The 21,439-nt window shown below is 24.5% G+C and overlaps 1 protein-coding gene across 3 annotated transcripts in view; it reads left to right on the forward strand.

Moving 5' to 3' along the window:
* Positions 1 to 21,439, forward strand: part of LOC134835877 (insulin-like receptor) — a 51,133-nt gene that overhangs the window by 13,621 nt on the left and 16,073 nt on the right. For 2 of the 3 annotated variants that reach the window (XM_063850871.1, XM_063850889.1), the window contains exons 2-4: positions 13,927 to 15,105; positions 19,919 to 20,208; positions 20,274 to 20,411. In XM_063850871.1, the coding sequence (XP_063706941.1) occupies positions 14,394 to 15,105; positions 19,919 to 20,208; positions 20,274 to 20,411 (1,140 nt within the window). In that variant the 5' untranslated portion in view covers positions 13,927 to 14,393. Of the gene's footprint in view, positions 1 to 9,310; positions 9,524 to 13,926; positions 15,106 to 19,918; positions 20,209 to 20,273; positions 20,412 to 21,439 lie in introns of those variants that run through there. The other variant, XM_063850881.1, reaches the window with a different exon arrangement.

Below are 21,439 nucleotides of genomic sequence, written 5' to 3' on the forward strand. Positions count from 1 at the left end.
AGTAATCTCAATAATAATAATAAATAGTTTCATCATCGATATGTACAACACACGCATACATCACAAGTGTTCTACATATTTGTTCTTTTTGTATCAAGTTATGTAGGTAATGTGTGTCAATCGCGCGGCGCATGAATGACAGTTTACTTGTATCTATTGTTTTTTTTTTTTGTAAACTATCTTCAGTAAACTATGAAGAATTATGCAAGAAAATTCTTTGAATATTAAAAATTAATAAAAGTTAATATTTCAAAATAAATATTTTTTGTTAGTTTTGATTAGATTTTAATAATTTTTTAATTAATTTTTATTTTAATAAAAAAAAAATAAATTAAATTTTTAAATATTTGAATAAAAAATTATTAAAATTTTGTTATTTTTATTTTTTTTTAATATTAATATTGTATTGATATATTTAAATATAAAATATATAATAAAATTTTATTTTTTCTTATATTCATTTTCATAAAAATAAATTAAAAAAAAAATATTTTTATAAAAAATAACAATTTTAATTAAATTTAATATTTTTATTTAATTTTAAATTAAGATTTTTTAATTATTATTTTAATTTTTAAAATGAATTTTAATTTTATAAAATTAATTTAATTTTATTAATGATTAAAATAATAATGATTAATTAAAAAAATATTTTTAACAAATTTAGAATAAAAATAATTTTTTGACTTTAAGATTTTTTTTTAAACATTCAATAAACAAATTTATTATTTTATTTCAAAACAGGATAGATAAATGCGAAATCTGCACAAAAATAATATTCCAAATCAATTTGTCAGAAAATTTTATTTAAATATAAAAAAATAATTAAATTAATCGAAAAATTAATTTTAGCAAACTCAATGCAATTTTAAAAATTTCTGAAAAAATTTAAGTTTTAAAAATCAAACTTTTGTATTTCTACTAAAAATTTTCACGTTCCATGTCGAAAACAAAGCAAAAATTTTGAATGATTTTGCAAAAAATTCACAAAATTATATTTGCGTTCGCGTCTGTCACATCACAGAAAGGCGCTGTAACAATAACAAGTACGATAAACATTGAAGACGTCATCTAAGTTCTCTCTTTTTTTGCGACAAATATCAAGTTGCTGCTAAAATAAATATTATTATTAATGTATTACAAGTCTATTGTATTGTACTTGCGATCAGCGCAGAACAAACAATGGAGACGCCACGTACCTTATTACATGGCTCGTAGCTCGCTCGAACGAAACTGCGTTGTAACTAATTTTTTTCTGCCTTTTCTTTGTTGCGGCATGTAAAATATTGCGCGCCAATTTTTCCTGTTTACATAAATTTATTGTACATTATTGCAGTTGATTGATATTGATTTTTCTTTCTATTTTTTTTTTGTCTTTCTAGGTAAGTCTCTCGACGCGAGATGAATCGAATAAATATCACGTAGTAGTAAATAATTCGTAAGTACAGAATCCGTTCACATGACCTAATAAAGTCTGTTACACTCCTCCTCCATTCAACCCGGTTGTTTTGTAAAAACAACGTCCCACACACACAGACAAAACATCCGACCGACCGACACTCACATTAATTAATCAAGTTCTTGTGATTTGTTTTCAAAATATTTTAATAATTTGCACATTCGGGTTTTTTTTTTTTCATTCTTCTTGTTCGCAATTTCATGTGCAATTGCTTTGTTTTTAAATGCTTTTTTGAGTGCACTTGGTGAACCGTAATCAGACAGAACATCCTGTCTAAGAGGTTTTTCAAACGCGAAATAATATAAATCGAAATTGCGCTCGCAAATGCAAGATAAGTCGCTTTCAATTTACTTTCAACTATTTTATCTGTGATTAAATCAAAATATAAGTAAATAAACAATCTTAGGGTGGAACGAGGCACATTCATGTGAGAAATATTTTCATGTTCGATTTTCATTTTCAAATTTAATTTTTTTTTTCAACTTGAATTTTTCATTCAATTACAAGATTTTTTTTTTACGAAATAAAAAAATATTAAAAAATTAAAAATTTTTTTAATTTTTCTAATTTTCAAAATTTTATTTAAATTAAAAAAAATAATTTATTTAAATAATTTTTTGTGAATAAAAATTTTTAGCTTTAACTTTTAAAAAAACTTTTGAATATTTAAATATTTTTAAAATATTAAAATTAAATATTTAATATTTTTTTAAATATTTTTTTTCGTTGTAAAATTTTTTAATTAAATTTAAAATTAAAAAAATTTAAATTAAAATTAAATTCAAAGTTTGATTTTTTTTTTCAATAAAAAAATTTTTAAACCAACTTTTTTTGACAAAATTTAATTTTTATTTTTTTGTTCACTTTTTTAACTTAAAAAAACGTTTTTTTCTTTTTAAAAGAATTTATTTGATTAGAAATTATTATGAAAAAAATTTATAATTTTAAAATTAGAAATTAAAATCAATTTGAACCTTTATTAAACCAAAAAAATTGATAAAAAACTCAACAAAAAAAAAATAAAAATTAGTTTAATTATTTTATTTTATTTAAAATTTATTGAAAATTTTGTTTAATAAGATTTTCAGAATAATTTTACAAAAAATCAATTTTTTTAATCAAATTTTATTTTTAATTTTATTTTAAAAATAGACAAATTTTTCGTCAAATCACTCCCTAATAAACGACAAAAAGTGACAATTATTTTATTACATTCAACAAGCAAGCGTTACTTTTAAGTGTTTACATTTGAATGAAATAACGCTCGCATGGAACAAAGTCGTTGAGTAAAAGTTGTTGTTTTTTATTTGTTTAATAGGAACACGCGTGCAACAACTATTTATTCATAATTATCATAATAAATAATTGTTCACATATATGATCGATTACGGCGTTCTTGACCTCAGATGTTAATTGATTGCTCGTTATTAAAACATTTTTTTGTTATTTTTTCTTCGTTTATTTATTTCCAATGAAAATGACGTTTTTATTTTCGCACTTCTACGAAATTGAAGACAATAAACAAACAAGATGCCAACAAAAATATTCTCGGTGCAATTGTAGTGAATTGTGGGTTAGTAAGTTGTTTTTTATTCGCAACTTTTCTCTCTCTCACTCACAGTTTGTTTGTTTAATAAAGAAATACGCTTGAAGGAAAATGTCGCAGTACTTAACTGCACGCGCCGTTGCTACACGTGTTGTGCACTACAGCCTTCGGACGATCCCTTGACGAATTTTATTTATTCATTTTTGAATTTTTCTGATTTTTTTTTTTTTTTTTTTAGAAAAAAAAAAAACATAAACAACGGTTAATGCCAAAAATAAATAAAAAAAAAATAAGGCGGAAGAAATTTTTTGTCAATAACTCACATGATGTCAAAAATAATGTTTTTCTCAATAGAAAATTTGTAATTAAAAAAAGAAGGGAAAAACTGTCCGCCCGAAACAAGATAATTTGAGAGAACAGCTGTGTCTGTTTCGTTACGTTTGACGTTCGAAACAAAAGATTTTAATTTTTTTCTGAATTTTTAAAAATTTCCAGGCGATCGAACAAAATTTAAAAAAAAATCCTTGAAAGCAATTGCGACGTAAAAACAACCCGAGACACCTCATTTTGCACCCTAAATTCGCATATGTGTAAAATTTTTGCACACACACAAAATCCACAACTCTCGTAGTTGTAGTCATTATAGTACTACTCTGTACAATTGTAGTACATTAAAATTGTTTATTTGAACTAAATTGCTTTTTGATGCATCATAAACTAGTTTTTTTTCGGTATTTTTAAAATTCATGTGTGTGACAACAACAACAACAACAACGACCACGAAGACGACTCTCTCGAGAAATGAGATTAAGTTCAAAAACCCATTTGGCATATTCAATTGAGTGTAAATTTAATGATGAAATAATGGCTTTTCAAATGCAATCTGCCGCTTTGTGAAATTGTAGCCGGAAAAACATATTTTTTGTCGGATGGAATTTGTGCTTGTGTGAAATTTCTTAGAAACAAGCCGCATCTCGTTTTTTTTCTGAGTGCTAATATTAATGTCAATAGCCTCGTTTCTCGTATGTATTTTTTTTAAAGTATTGATTTTATTATTTTTATGTTTTTTTTTTCGTTTTATGTACTAAATACTTCCATATGCCGATAATAAAATATTTACTTAAACTCAAATAACGTCAAATTCGAATTTGTACGATGAAAAAGTAATTATTGATGCAGTGTAAACGTGCTTCTATTTTCTTTTTCGGAATGTGGGTTACCAATTTTTTGTCTCTCCCGCTGTTCAAACACAACACAAGACGAGACACGTTGCGGTGTCCTGAAATCCTGATTGTGACGTGTTTCGGTGCGAAACACCTGTGAGTCAAGGTTTTTAAAAGGCAAATAAATATCATCTCATCGCCACACGTACAGCTGTGTTTGTTCAATTGTGCTAGCGCCACTCAATTGATATCGTCACTCGGCTGGTGAAGATATTGTATCACCAGGAAGTAAATTGAGGGCATCCAGTAAAAAGTCTGTTTAAGGCCGCTACAACTTTTTTTTTGAACTTTTTTTCTATTGTGCCATCTGGAGAGTCGAAAGTCTAATGGGAGAACATAATTTTTTTTAAATTAGTTTTAGATAAAAAAATTAAAAATTTTAAGAAAAAATAATTTTTTAAAGAATATTTTTTTAAATCAATTTCGAAAATTATTTGAAAATTTTTACATTCGATTTCGAAAATTTTTTCAAATTCGATTTCGAAAATTTTTTAAATTCGATTTCGAACATTTTTTTAAATTCGATTTCGAAAATTTTTTTAACAAGAAATTAGAATTTTAACAATAATTTTTATTGCAAATCCTATTTTTAACGAATTGATTGGATTTAAATCTTTACAATTTTTATTTTTTGACTTCAAATGTTCTGCAATTAATTTAAAAATAGCTAATCTCAATGAAGTTAAATTACTTAAAATTAATTAAAATATTGATTAATTTGTAAAAAATTGGTTTAGAAAATTTATATTTTTATCGGATAAAAAAATTTGAAATTATTGAATAAATTGTTTAAAATTTAATTTTTAAGTGTTTAAGCATTTAATCAATTTTAAAATTTTTAAATTATAAAAAATTGAAAAACTGAGTATTTCAAAAAATTTTTCAGTAAAAATAAAAATATGAAAAAAAAATAAATAAAAAATGAATTCAATAATTTTGGAGTGACCTAAATGGCAATAATTAAAAATCTTTTAATTTTTTTAAAGAAATTATTAAACAAAATTAAACTACCGAGAAAGAGAGAGATGATGGAACTACCCACTTACCGACTATTATTATTATTACTCATCATCACCCATTTTTCGGAATGATGATGTTGATGTGAGTATTTTTTTTGTTTACATCGGGACACTCCTACATAAAATTAAAAAGTCTCTCTAAAAATGTTTGTTTGTGTCGTTATGGCATTGAAAGCTATGTATAGAAAATTTTGGTGGCGGTGACGCAAAAATATCTCTCTGCGTCTACAAAAATTTAAAAGACGATATTTTGTCGGCAAAAAATCGTTTTACCGATGATCAAGTGACTTTTGCTCACCGACTGTGCAGACAAATAAATAAATATAAATAAATAAAAAAAATAAAGAAAAACGAAACGCAACAAAGTAAGAACGTGAAACCTGGAAGTCGCCGTGGGAAAAAAATTAAAGCGCTTTATACAGAGGAGACGAACAGTCTCAATGTCATCGTCCGTTAATTAATTGAGAACGGCAACAAAAAATATCATAAAAACAACAGAAATTTTCTTCAAAATATATTTTTACTTGAAATGTTTTCAACTACAAATCTATTTATAAATAGAGAAATATTTTTCCGTCGTTATTACGTCTATAAAAATATGTTTTTTTCCTTTTTTTCACTATTTGTTCAAAAGAAACACAGAGCATTACATTAAAAGACAAACAGAGACAACTGGAGAACAAGAAGTTGTTTAAGGTTCTTATTTTTATTATCTCTCCGTTTTTTCTTGTTAAAATTTTAAAGGAATTAAAGAAAAAACATGAAAAGCCATTCATAAAGTTTTTTATGGACTTTTCTATAAAGAAAATAAAATAAGGTGGTTACTCCTCCTACAACATTTTTTTTTTCAAATTACATTTTTTCCGACCCATTTCCTGCTTTTTTTTTGTTTTTATTTTTATTTATAAATAAAAGCGACACTCGCATACAATTACGAACTAGATAAATTTTCACAGTTGTTATTTTTGATGCGTGGCTTTTTTTTACGGACGGAAAATTTATCAAGAAATGCATTGACGTCACCACAAAATTACTTGAAATGGAAATTATTTTAATAACAATAATTCACGGTAAAAAAAAAAGTTAAAACAATTCCGTCACAAACAGGAAATATTTTATTATCGAACAGAAATATAGATCACTAATTTTCACTTGATTACAATTGTACGGAATCAAATGTCGGTTGATTGCCTCCATATGAGTCGATGAATGGAATTTTATCTTGTTTGTTTGTTTGTAAAAAAAGAGTTTTTGGTGTATGAAACAATCAGATATTCTTGCGTCACCTCAAAAACAGTCATAAATTTCCATAATACAACGTCGAGTAATTAATTCGATATTTTTTGTTTTGTTTTTCCGTCAATGCAGTTGAGCAATTGCATCATAAAATTATTATTACAATTGCGTCAAAGTGTAGTATGTGTTTGCGCGGTGTGGTGGTAAACAGAAAAACAAGTAACAATTAAATGAGATTTTTAACTGCATTACGGGGGACGAGTAACTGAATCGCATTTTAATTTACTTTTTAGAGTTTTTTGAAAATATTTTTTTTTTTAATTTTTAATAATTTATTTTTAAATTAAAAATTAATTTTTAAAAATTAAAAAAATAAAAATTTTTAATTAATTAAATTAAATTAAATTTTTTAATAATAATATTTAATAATATTAATTAATAATAATAATATTAATTATTAATATTTTTAAATTTACTTTTTTATTAATTTAATATTTTTTATATTTATCGAATTTTCTTCTTTATTTTTTTCTTCGAATTTTATATTTTTTTTAATTTTGGAAAAGTTTATTTTAATTATTTAAAAATTTTTAATTGGTATTTTTCAATTTCTGAATTTTTTTCAAGATATTTTTACATTTAATAAATTAATTTAAATAAAATAACATTTTTTAGGTTTAAAAAACTTCCTTTTTTAATTTAATTTAATAAAATATTTCAAGAGGAAAAATTTAAATTATCGAAAATTTTATTTTTAAAAATTACTAAAATATTTTTGTAAATAAATTTCTTTTATCATTTTTAATACATTTTTTTAACAATAAAGTGCTTCAAAAGGAATTTTGGCGTTGATAAAATTTTATGAAAATTCAATTAAAAATTAATTTTTATTCTAAATATTTTATCTAAAAAATATTTTCTAAATACATATTCTTAAATATTTTTAATTAATTTTTTCTTGAGTTTTAATTTTTTTTTATAAAATATTTTAAGAATTATTTTTCAAAATAAGGCCTTTAAATTTTTAAATTGAAAAATTTTCCAAATTTTTAATTTAAAAAAAAAAAATTAATTAAAATAAAAATTGTGTTAAAAAAATTGATAAAATTTTCAATATTTTTTTTTAAATTTAATTAAATTAAATTTCGCATGAAAAAGCCATTTTGTCCAAAAAGCCAAAATATTTCGCAAAACACCTTTAAAAACTAACTGCTGCAATAAAAAAATGAATTTATCACCATTTATTTGTTTGTTCATAAAAATTGCGCCATTTTAAGAGCCGCACAAATCCACTTCGCCACAGTTGATTAGCTTCCGAATCTTTGCCACCGTCATCGTTCTAGCTGCGAAATCGTCACATGACTCGAAAAACGTCAGCAACACGCTCCAAAGCGCAAAGCAAAAAAAAAACAATTGGTCCATTCACGGTCATTCATAACAAATTTTACGACTGTCGTGATGTGATTACCAACATTTGATTACAAACCCCTGTGATTTATTTAAAAAATCGCGAAAAAAAGTGAGAGCGCGTGGCTTGTTGTTGTTCTGAAATATACGAAAAAAAAAAAATAATAGGAACAAATAAATGTGTCAAAATGATATTTTTCGCGTGTTAATTAGCATAAACATCGCCACCACACACGAGTACTCGAGAAAGAAGACAATTTTTCTAAACAAATGTCAAAGTGATGGAATGAACAAGAGAGAGAGTACGGAATGAGAGTGAAATGATAATTACTTTTCCCTAATGGATTTTTTCATTGCTTGTTTAAAGTAACATAAATTTTTTAAGTGTTAAAATATCGTTAAAACGTTGTCGGAATTAAAATCGACAAATAACATAAAATTCTTGTCGAATAACAACAAAAAAATAAAAAAAAATCACACACAGTTACAAATTCTAAGAAAATTAGATCAAAACAACGCACCAACACAGACGAAGCCAAAGACGTTTATATAAAACAACAGCGTCTTGTGAGGGCTTTAAAATATTTATTTTACAATAATATGCATGATGATGATAACATTTAAAGTTGTGTGAGTTTTGTTATTTTTTTTTTTTTTCGAAATTTTCGTTCTGCGCGATGTTTACTATGTGAATTAACTTGATTTTTACGTGCGGTCTGCGAGTGTGTGCGAGAGAGTTGTAAAATTTTTGTGAATAAACCTTTGTATTTATTTCGTCGGTGCTGCTCGGCATACATGCACATCTTGCACAAGGGCGCGCACATTTAACAACCAACACCGAGAAATTCTTCTCGCAAGTACGAAAAGGCAACAAAATGTAGTGTTGATGATTGTTATTTTGTTGATGTGTCGTAGGCATGAATGAAAAACACACGACAACGACGACGACGACGCGTATCTTGATGCAACATATACATTACAAACGTACACACACACACATACCATTACATTCCAATCGTCTTCGTATTTTATTATTATTATTCAGTATTTTTGTGAGTTTAGAATAAAATACAACACAGAGTCAGTTACTGATTCGCTCACAAACTGATAACGCGTGTTTTTTCGTGTCGTCGCGACTTTTTATTAAAAAAAAATAAATAATTAGTAAAAATTAAAGTGGCGCTTTTCGAAAACGAAAAAAAAATTATTTAAAAAAAATATAGTTTTTAATAAAAAAAAAATAATTTTTAAAATAAAAATATATAATAATAAAAAATATACATAAAAAGGAAGAAAATTTGTAATAAAAATATATATGATTTGTTATTATAACCTTGACAGATAAACCAGTAAATTCATTAACACATCAACGAAGCTCCGAAAAAAAAAATAATATCTCGTATTCGTTTATGTTATATAAAATAAAATAAAATAAAAAACAACAAATCATAGTGAAAAGTGACTCAAAAAATATATATAGAAGAAAAGTACATAAAAGATAATTTTTGATGAGATTTATTTTGTCAACAAACATATTTGTGTTAGACAACTTGGTTGAAATGCTGATTAGTATACTACATGAGAAAATGGGTTAACATAACACTTACAAAATATTATTGAATTAAATTTTGAGGTGAGAATTTTATTTTTTTTAATAAAAAAAAATAATAATAAAATCAATAATTTTTGTTAATAATTAAAATTAATTAATAATTTTGGAGTAAAAGTGATTTTTCCGTGAATTTTATTAAAAAAGAGATTAAATTCCATGTCATAAATAATAAAATAAATGACTAAGAGAGGGCGAGAATTTTTCCCGTGAATCAAGCAACTATTTATAATAGTGTGTCATTAAATTATATTTAAAAAGTGATACAGTTAACAACAAAAATAATAGAAAAGTCACGCTTTAAACATTTAATCTATCGCCTTCATCACCCCTTATTAACCACAAATCATATTATTATTTTATACTTTACGTTTTGTATTATTATTATTATTATTGTTGTTGACGACGACGACGACGGCGTTTCGAGACGATCTACGGGTCGTTACATATGTTTCTGATATAACATTTCAAATAAAAAAAAACGTATTTGAACAGGCCATGGCAATAAATACGCTAATCCCATATGTCATTAGAGGCCATAAAAATGTCTGCACACTGTTCGTGTTTTTCTTTTCATTTTCTCGACTTGCCGTGTGGTCTCTCTCCTTTTAAAAAATGTTTCTCAAGCGCCGGCCGGCTTTGGAAAAATGTCGCATTGTGGTTTTGCAAAGACAGAAAAATACATATATCGTTTATCTTATCAGTAAATTGCGATGTTTCTTAGAATTAGAAGTAATTCGTTCTAAAATTGAAAATTTCGCAGTATTTGCGAAGGTTGTGCGCGATGGCATGACAGGTTTTACCCAACAATGTTGTTAGCTAAGCGCTTGTTATTGCACCGCATTCCATTCTGTTTATTGACCAACTCAATATTCCGATAATTTAGCGCCACTGCGCCATATTTTGTATGATGTGAGGAACACGCAGAAAAAGCTTTGTAGTAATATTTTTTGTAATTTAAAATTAAATTACTCAAAATTTAATTCTAGCATAATTAAATGAAATACAATTAATTCAATATATTTTTAAAAAATTATTAGCCAAAATTATTGATCAAAGCGACGATAATAAACAATTCAATAAAAATAAAGAAATAGTTTTAAAATTTAACAAAAATTATTTTTAATATTTTTTGAAAAATTTCTGAAAAAATAACGAAATTTAAAATAAGGTAAAAAATTTACAAACTTTTATTTTTACGTATTAAAAAAAAATTGAAAACCAAAATTCTTATTTCTTTTTTTTTTAAACATGAAAAAATAATTTAAAAAAATTACAAATTTCATCCTTTATTTAATTTTTATGTTTTATTAATAAATATTAAAATATTTTTTATTATGTAGCAGAAAAATTGACAGAAAATATTTTTTTGTTTAGTTTCCTTCTCTAAAAAAATTGTTTTAATTTTGTTTTGATAAAATTGGACAGCAAATAATTTTTATTTATAAAAAATATTTAATATTTACAAAAAGTCAAAATTTAATTTTAAATAAATAATAAAGGTATTTTACATACTTTAAAAATAAAGAAAATCTTTAATTTTTGTCTTTAAAAACATTTTTAGTCATTCAAATTTTGTTAAATTAAATAAGAAAAAATTAAAAAATAATTTCAATTCATTTAAAAAATAATAAAAAAATTAATTGTTCAAAAATTATTAAATTCAAAAATATATCAGTTTTTAAAAAATTTCTCTGCGTGTACTGATAAAAATATTTTTTTGCATCATGTAAAGACACGTGTAGAATTTATCCAGCATTTATTTACAAACAACAATAAAAATTATCATTACACGAGAACGGAGGAGCAAGAGGCTCATCATTCAGTCGGTTTAGTTGAATCGAAAGGCAAGCAACAACAACAAAAATAAACGTATGCTATAAAAAGAAACACAATAAAGTACACAAACACTGCAAAATTATTACCTTAGGGCAAAAAACTGAAATGTTATATGTGTATCATTTTGTGGAAGACGAAAGAAGAAAAAAAAAGTGTGTTGTGTATGATGTGTTTAAGTAATAATAACGATATACTCATGTCTCTTTTCCTGCAATACTCCATTAATTTTACGAGTTATATTGCCCCGGCTTGTAATAATAATAATAATATTATCGTCGTTGTTGTTGTTATTATTGCCGTACACATAAACGGAATAGAGCAAAAAAAAGCAGCAAAAGGAATATTATAAAAAAAAAATAAAGAACTTCTACAACATTGTAACATTCAGAAGTGTAACAACAACTCCACGAGAACGACGACAACAACGTCGACGACGACGAAAAGCAGTGTCATTGTCCTCTAAATGTATACAATTCAGTCATTTTTCAATCGAGAAGTTATGTGAGTTGTACAATGGAAAAAAGCACGTTATTCTTCGTCGTCTTCTACTTCTTCGGGGGAATGCGATTCCTTCTGATATATATTTTTTTTATGACACATATCGATTGGAGTTAATAAAACTGCCGATTACGCAGGTAGCAAAAAAAAAAAAGAAAAAAATACGAAACGTTGACCAGAAAAAAGCACATGTTGACAACAGAACGAAAGTAGGTCAGGATACGACGTGCAATAATGCACATCCTCAAAAAAAAAGTACATGCAGCTTGTCTCGCACGTTGCGTTTATATTTCGGGGCAAATACAATTTTTGAAAATGTTTCACATTTTATTTTACGCCCAAAAATGTTAATTTTATCGATTTTTCTTTAATTTTTTTTTTAGTATTTAGATAAAAATAATTATTAAAAATAAATTAAACTTAATTTCGTAGATTTGAAGGAATTTTTTTTAAACAATCTGTTTAATTTTTTTTAATTGAAAAAAAATAAAAAAAACAATTTTTTTTTTAAATTAATTAATTTATTAAATAAAAATTAAATAAAAAATGCCTATTAATTAAATAACAAAATTATATATAATTTTTAGTCTATTTTTACAATTTTAATTTTTTTTTAAATTTTTTTTGAAAAAACAATTCAAACAATATAATTTTGAATTTTTTATATTTAAATAAAAAAAATATTAATTAAAAAATTAAAAAAAAAAATATAAAAAAAAGTTTAAAATAATAATTTATTTACTTTTCTTTTAAAATCATTTTTATTTTATCAATTATCAAATAATTATAAATTTTAAAATTATTATAATTTATTAAATTAAGTTAAATATTATTTTTTAAATCAATTTTTAGCCTGAAAAATCGAATAAAATAATTTTTTGTTTTTTTTTTCAAAATTAATTAAGTAACATTTATTTATATATATTAAATTAAAATTAAATCTGATTAAAAAAATAATTAAATAATAAAATTTAATATGATTTTTAACCTAAAAAAATGCAAAATGGACATTATTTTAATTTTATACCATTTTTAGTTTTATGAAAAAATTATTTTGTTGAAATTGGAAATATTTTTTAAAAAACAATTGACTGAAAAAAACATAAAATGAAAACGTTACTCCTCTTTTTTTATTTATTTAAATATTATAATGCACAATATTTAATTTATTAAAAGAAAAATCGATAAAAAATAAATTTAATTAAATCTCGAACCTCAAAAAATAGAGCAGACTTGATTAATAATGCAGACAAGCATTGTTGCAAAATATGAGCAAAACAATTGTGCTTCCTCAATATCTTCCCGCTTATTCTGGCACTTTCTTCATTTCATTCCGCACCGCATATCGCATGCAGACACATATCATAAAAACAACAAAAACAAAAGCAAACACACACAGAGCGCGAGAGGAAATGTGTGTGAAACGTAACGTACGATAGTATTGATTTTATTATTATTATTAACAACATACATACACACCACATGCACATATGCCGAAGACGAGGAAGAGTAGAGACGACGAGAGAATACGTTACAATCAAACGACGTACAAATTGATATGAATGAGGTTTGCTGCTATATGTGTCCTTTTCCAACGTCGTCGTCGCACACACAACCACGCGTCTTGCTATTATTATTGTTATTTTGTTTTGAATCAACTTCGACTGATTTTACGTTTGTTGCTGCAATAACAACACAGTGTGAATTTCACATGGAGCATTTTCGGTGTCGGTGTATTGGTAGTTTTTGTAGACATGCGCACACCCGTTATATACATAATAAAAGAGAGACGTAGTAATATACCTATATAAATGATAATCTATCTACCTACCCTTTTACCCACACATTTGCAGGCACAAACACACAGAAAATTGTATCAAAACAATCTAGATGTGTAGTAGTATGTCAGTCAGACGGAATAGGCCTTTTTTAGTACGTTTGTGGATATCGAGGAAAAAATATGCAAAACACGACTAGCTCTAGTTTAATTGTAAATAAATAGTTTAAACACTAATTTGACGGTGATAACACACAAAACACTCGTAAAAATATTAATTATTAATTTTTTTCTTTTATTTTTTTATTTGCAGCTTTGGCAGAGTGGAAAACAACAAAAATATCTTGTGAGAAAAATATACAAACAAAAATAAAACGCAAAAAGGCACAACATACGCGCGCGTAACGACACACCATACAGCAACGGTATGTGTGTCTTGTTTATGTTATTAAAGTGATATTGAAGGAAATATGAAGAAGAAGAAGAATTTATTATATACAACATGTTTGTACACAAAACACAAGTGAATTCCACATAAAAAAATACATAATAATAAATAAAGTGAACATATTGTCCGATACTTTACCGCGAAATAGAAATAATAGTAAATAATTGACCAGTCACCATGGAGTGTGCTAATTTAATAATGTGGTAAATAAATAATAATAATAAAAAATAATTTTGTATATGAAGATTAATGAAAAAAAAATAATTTTGGTCCTACAAAAAAAAAATTAAATAAAAAATAGTGAAAGTGTGTTAAAAATAAAATTTAAAAAAATGCTTGATTCTATCAATACCAGCAGAAGACATGAAATTTACAAAAATAACAATGATAACAAATGTTTCACATTAAATACAATTCATCATTATAAAAAGAGACGTCGAGAAAAAAGTACAATGACACATGAAAATATTACAAATAATAATAATAATGATCATCATGCGATGATGGAAAATGTTCAATGCTTTTTGTGTCGTCGTAAAATACAATTAATTGAATCAAATGTCCACGAGAATTTCAGCAACAACAACAACAAATCATTAAACGTCTGTACGGAGTGTCGGCAAGACACGTCGTCGTTTGACGTCAACGATAACGACAAAAACAACATAAAAAGTTGTAAAAATCGTAATCAACCACCAAACTACCACCAACACCACAGCGACAACACAACAACATCTTATCACGCAGAAAATGATCAAAATAAAAGGATTTTCGGTGAAAAAGAAAATATTAATTATGATAAGCGTAAAAATTTAAATAAGCAGAAAAGTATGAAAAAGTTACTAACATTAAGTGAAAAAAATTATGAAAATAGTAGTTTATTAAGTATAAATAATACGAGAAAATATTATAGTAAAATATATAGTTCGTTGATATGTTCAACTAAAAAGCTACTATTAGTGCTATTATTATTGAATAGTTTTTCGATGTTTAGTTTAGTGAATGCACAACTTGTGCCGTTAAGTGATACAAAGGAACCTGGATGTAAGTGAAAAATATTTTAAATTTTTATTATTATTTTAGGCAAGTTTAACTTTTAAAAAAGTTTCACATTGTTTTGGAGCTAATAATATTAAAAATTAATGATAATGGCTTTAATTATTATTTTGAATAAAAAAAACGTTTAAAAAAATTTCCTTCTTTTTCGATGTTTTAAAGAGTTTTTTTTAATTAAAAAAAAATATTAAAAAATTATTTTTAATTAATTAAATTAAATTGATTAAATTAAATTAATTAAATTAAATTAAATTAAATTAAATTAATTAAAATTAAATTAAATTAATTAAATTTAATTAATTTTTTTTTTTTTAATTTAAAAAAATTAATTTAAATTTTAATTAAAAAGCTAATTTATTTTTATATTTAAATATATTTTTTAATGTCAAAAGTAATTTTTTTAAAAATTTTAAATTTTTATAATTCATATAAAATTTTTAAAATAATTATTTTTTTTTAGTTTTTGTTTCAAATAATTTATAAAAATAAATTTAAAAATATTAAAATTGTTACAAAATTTAAAAAATTAAAATTTTTGTATATACCTAAATTAAATTTAAATTAAAAAAAATAAATTTCGTTTTAATTATTTATTTAAAAAAATTATTTATATATAAATATTTTAGATATCAAACAATTTTTTATGTTTTTTAAAGCTAACTTTAGAAAGCAACCCTAAAATTCAATTATATATGTTCATAACTGGGTTTTAAAGTCAATTTTGATCATTGTACAAGAAAATAGCCATTATCATAATTCATTATTCCCTCCTTCCATTTTCAACAAAAAAAATGTAAGGGAGGACATGTGAAACTTTTTTTTTGCACTTGCCTAAATAAAAGTATAAATAAATTAAAAATGTCATTGAAACTTGAACGAATAAATTATTAAAAAAATGCCCTCATTTCACACTTTTACCTTTTTTGGAGCATCATCAATAAAAAAAAGGTCTATGAGAACGTATTTAAATTTCGCAGAAAATAAATTAATATTACACCAATAATAAATTCCAAGCGATACATTACTCCTTTGTTTTTGTTTTTTTTTTTATTTATTTTATTTTTCCACTTAAATTACATTTTAAATACTTGAATCAATTCAATTTACGTCAATAACAAATAATAAATCTGTAATCGCTTACTCAGCTTATTTCATATATTTATATATATTGAATATAATAAAAAATAAAAAAAAAGTATTCTTTTTCTGTGGAAATAAGGTGTACCTTATTAAGCGAAAAAATATCCAATAAACAAGTTTTGCAATAACATTTGTGGAATGTGAGTTCTTTCTCCACTTGTCTCTTACTTGGCAATATTTTTATTATTATTATTATTTATTTGAAACGAAGATTGGATTTCAATGAACTTTTATAAATATGCATTTTAATTTTATTTTTCATTTTGTAATAACTGCAACATTGTAGCAGAGATGTCAGTTTTATTATTTTTTTTTTTCGTTTCTCTCCCTTGTTGTTTTTTTTTCATTTTTATTTTCGTTCTTGTACAACGAAATTTATCAGATTAAAAAATCGTCAAGAGATCGTTGAAGAAGATTATGAAGAACCACGCACCTAATAAAATTTAGTAAATGTTGTGTTAATTAGTACAAAAAATGCTGAGCATTTCCTTTATGAACGTACCACACAAACAAGTTATTATTTATTCACTTCTCTCTTCTTTATGGATTTGTGAATCACACGAAAAGTAAAAACAAAAAAAAAACGTTGAAACGAGACCAAGCGACACAAACAATAATAATAATTATTGTTATTGGTTAGAAAAAAAACGAAAGAAAAAAAATATTAAGAAAAAAAAATATTATGACTATCTGATTCTAAATGATTATTTATAAAGTTAGAATATAATTTAACAATGAATGAATACAACAAATAAATAGTAACAAATGTATGATGGTTGTTGGGGTATTTTGTCACAACATGCTAAAAAATAATTATAAAGTAGAGAGTGTCTCATGATCTTGAACATAAACAAGTACACGGTAGTTTTTTTTATATACCGAGTGTTCATTTGTTTTTTTTTTTTACTTTTTTTCAATTTTTTCCCATTTAGATTTTTTTATTACCTATTTTTTTCAGTTTTTCTGCTTTTATTTATTCTCTTTTTGATATTATTTGATTTTATATAAATTTATATAAATAAAAATTTTTATGATTTATCATAAATTTTTTACTTCTCTTACAAATTGATAACAAGTTTTATTTGTTTCCTATTGCTTCAAATTGATTTTTTAAAAAATAAATAATTTTTATAAATTAAAAAATAAGTTTAAAAAAAAAATAAAATGTTTAAAAAAAATAATTTAAACAATAAACATTTTTTACGGTTTTCTTATTTTCTTTTTTTTTCTCGGTTTTGTATTTTTTTTTTTAAATTTTCAAAATTTTTTACGGATGTTTGAAAAAATTAAAACTTTACAATTTTATAAAATTTTAATTAAATTTTAATTTATTAAGTTAACTAATTTTTTCAAACTTTAAATATTTTTGAATGTTAAAAAATCAATAAAATGCATCGGGAAGCAAATAGTTAAAAAAAATGCAAAAAAGTGGAAAATTAACAAAAAAAAAAATACAAAAATTTTACAAAATAGAAAAAAACAATTTATCAAAAAAATAATTTTTTTATTTATTTTATTAAATTATATATAAATTTAAACTTTATTTTATTAACTTTTTTCAAATTAAAAAAAAATAATTTTTGATTAAAAATTAATAAAAGCATCGGAAAGTTAAATTTTTAAAGGTATGACAATGAAAGAAAAAAATTTAAGATAAAAAAAAATTAAATGAAAAATAAAATAAACCCACGGTACATATTTAATATGTGAATACAAAACTGCGTTTGACTTGCGGTTGAGTGAATTCATAAATATATTTATCATTTGTTATAATTTTTTTGTTGTTTCATTTTAATAATATAATAATAACATTGTCGTACCGTGAAATCTTTATGTTCTCGTTAATCACACCATTCATGAACGCCTCTCGGACATAAAAATTAGTAAAATACTCATTATATGATGATTAGATAGTGACGCAGTGGCATGCAGAATTGGCCACACAAAATCATGTCAGATAAAATCTTTATCGTGATTCGCGAAAAAAGTAGCCACTGCACCGAAAAAAAAATACCAAGAGTGACCTAAATCTCATTTTTTAAATCTTCAAAATGACAAATCGAACATTTCTTTCTCACGGAACTGTATTCATATTTACTTAATGATCAATTTGATCAATATATATACATTTTTAGTGTGTTTGTTTTGTTTATTCATATTTTGTTTCTCTGGAATTCAAAATGATTCATTCATAAAAAAAACATGTTACTAAACACTCGTTTTTATGATATACGTTGATTTCACCGCGCACCTCTTGCTTTAACTCGCCGCCGCGCTGTGGAGAGGAGAATGAGAGATTGTAATCGGCAGTTAATTTAAAGAAAAATAAAACGAAATATATTTTATGATGCTAATTTGTCTCTGTTGTAGTTACTCCATTCAGTGGACGCCTTAATTTAAACGGGACCATTTAAGGAGACAACAAACACGAAATCCACCTACATTGTAGAACATTGTTGTTTGCCTCCTACCGTCTCTCTCGCACTTTTTTGCTAATTTTAAAAAGAAATTTTAATTGAATTAAATTGTAGCCAAGATGTTAAATGGCTCAAGTAATTTAAACACAAAGCATTTTTTTTTATTTTCTTAATGAATGAATTTGAAATTGAGATTAAAAGAAACGCTACATCAGTAATTGCCATTTCGCACAGATTTTAATTATGTTATCATCATGACCATTTTAATTATGTGTTTCTCCGAGTAAATAATGGAAATTTTTTGCAAAAAATGTTTAAAAAGGTGTGTTTTATTGACAAGATAAAAATTTAAAAGATTAAAAATGGCAATGAAAATAAAATAAAATTGAGTTAGGTCACTTTTTTTTGTTTACCATTTAAAGTAGTAAAGAAAAAAATATAAATTTTACTGCTTTTACTATTTTGGGATCCGAATTTATTAAATTATTTTTGTGAGGTTTTTTCTATTTTGTTTTTGTTTTCAAAAATTGTTTTGTTTATTATTTTATTTTATTTTTTTAAATTTTTTTTATAAAAAAAAATTTAAATACATAAAAAAAATTAAAAAATATTAATTTATCAAAAATTTATAAAGTATTATTGAAATCAAAATAATTTTATTTAAAATAAATAAAATTAATCCTGAAAATTTTGAAATAATATTTCAGTGAAGATTGAACACAAAACCTTTGAAAACGCTCCAAAACCTAATTTTTCTTCAATTAAATTTTGAACCTTTATTTTTATTGTAAAAGTTGTCTGTTTTTTCGGTTTTTTAAATTAAAATTCCATAAAAAAAAAATTCAACTCATTATTAAGAAAAAAAGACTTGATACTTGATTTTTTTAATTTATTATTTTGTCAAAAAAAAAATATATATTTTTTATATTATTTATTATCAAAAAATATTTTTTAATAATTAGGATAATTTTTTTGTGTCAAAAAAAAAAATAACAAAAAATAAAATATTTGAATTTTATTTGTCACATTTTTTTTTATAATTAATTTTGGATAATTTTTTTTGTGATAAAAAATAAATTTTTAATTAAATAATAATTTAATTTTTAAAAATAATTTATTTTAAGTTATTTTTTTTATTCACTTCAAAAAATTATTCGCAAAACTTTTAAACTCATTCAATGACATTTTTAATAAAAATTCTTATCTTATACGTGATTAATCTAAAAAACCTTATTTATTTGCAGTATGTCCCAGCACAGATATTCGGAATTCACCTGACGGCCTAGCACGTCTGGAAAATTGCACTGTGATCGAGGGATTTTTACAAATTTTAATGATTGACGACAAGCACGACGCATCCAAATACGAAAATTATTCATTTCCCAATCTGGTGGAAGTAACGGACTACATTATCATTTATCGCGTCAATGGATTACTGACACTGAGGAAGCTCTTTCCTAATCTGAAAGTGATTCGGGGCAATAATCTATTCAACAATCACGCGTTAGTTCTGTATGAAAACATGAAAATGGAGGTAAAATATTTTTTATTAATTTTTTTTTCTTCAAAAAAATTAAATTTTATTTTTTTTATTTTTAGGAAATTGGATTGTACAGTTTATCCCGCATCATTCAAGGTTCCGTCCGGATCTCAAATAACCCGAATTTGTGTTATGTCGATACGATAAACTGGGGCTTGATTACCAACGAATCGTTCGTGGACTCGAATGTCTTCGATGTAAGTTTTTTTCATGTTTATTGTCTGAACTTGATGAAAAATTGGGCACCACTATTTCTCCGTCTAAAAATATGTGTCGCAAAAATCAATAGTAACCTACATGCATGTTGTTGCGGCAATGTTGTTGCTGTCGCCGCCGCCACGATTTTTTTTATTGTACAAAAAAAAACTTTAAAAATAGAGAAAGCATGAAACGAATCCATAAAACGAGCGACATTGTCGTTCTAAATGAAATTTAAACGCAACAAATTATCAAATTACTCGGCAACGAAGACAACTTTGTCATTGTAAGTCGTTCAGCACAAAATTTTATGGTTTGCCACTGCAATGCTTTGAACTTGAAAAATAAACAACATTGTTGGCTTTTATTGACTTGCTGTCATGACACAGTGCCATTGCCATGCAAAACAAACGATTTTTTCATGGATGAACTCGAAAGAAAAAAGTCACATTACTCATGCATCTTACGTCAATATTTCCTGTTTACATTCTAAATATATTGTTTTCTTCGAAATACGATACCGATATATCGCATTTGAGTAATTCCCCAGAAATTTCCGGTGTGTGTGTCATGCACTGTATTTTTATTATTATTATTGCTCATAAAAATTACGCTGTTTGTAAATGCACGACAACGACGACGATGTGCAATAAAAATAAACGAACATTCTGCAACAATCAAACAAACAACTTATTTATATAACATCATCATCATCAACGTCGTCGTCGTCGCCGCTCGTCGTAATCGTCATTGTCATGACTCATTTACAAATAATGTTTATTTTTGCATTTTTCGCTTCAAAATAAAATATTTTTCCTTCATACATGATTTTTCTCGCTCCCTCATTAGCAACGTAGTGAGAAACTGCGAAGAAATACTCGCACACAGGATATGTACAAATTGACGTGAATTCTTAGAAAATTATATTATTAACAACGGAATGGAATGCAATCAATTCAATTAAAGTCGTTGTCGTCGTACATATTTGTAGAGAGTGAGAGAAAAAAAAATAACGTAAACAATAATT

The sequence above is a fragment of the Culicoides brevitarsis genome, chromosome 1 (genome assembly GCF_036172545.1).
Source record: "Culicoides brevitarsis isolate CSIRO-B50_1 chromosome 1, AGI_CSIRO_Cbre_v1, whole genome shotgun sequence".
Classification (NCBI taxonomy): domain Eukaryota; kingdom Metazoa; phylum Arthropoda; class Insecta; order Diptera; family Ceratopogonidae; genus Culicoides; species Culicoides brevitarsis.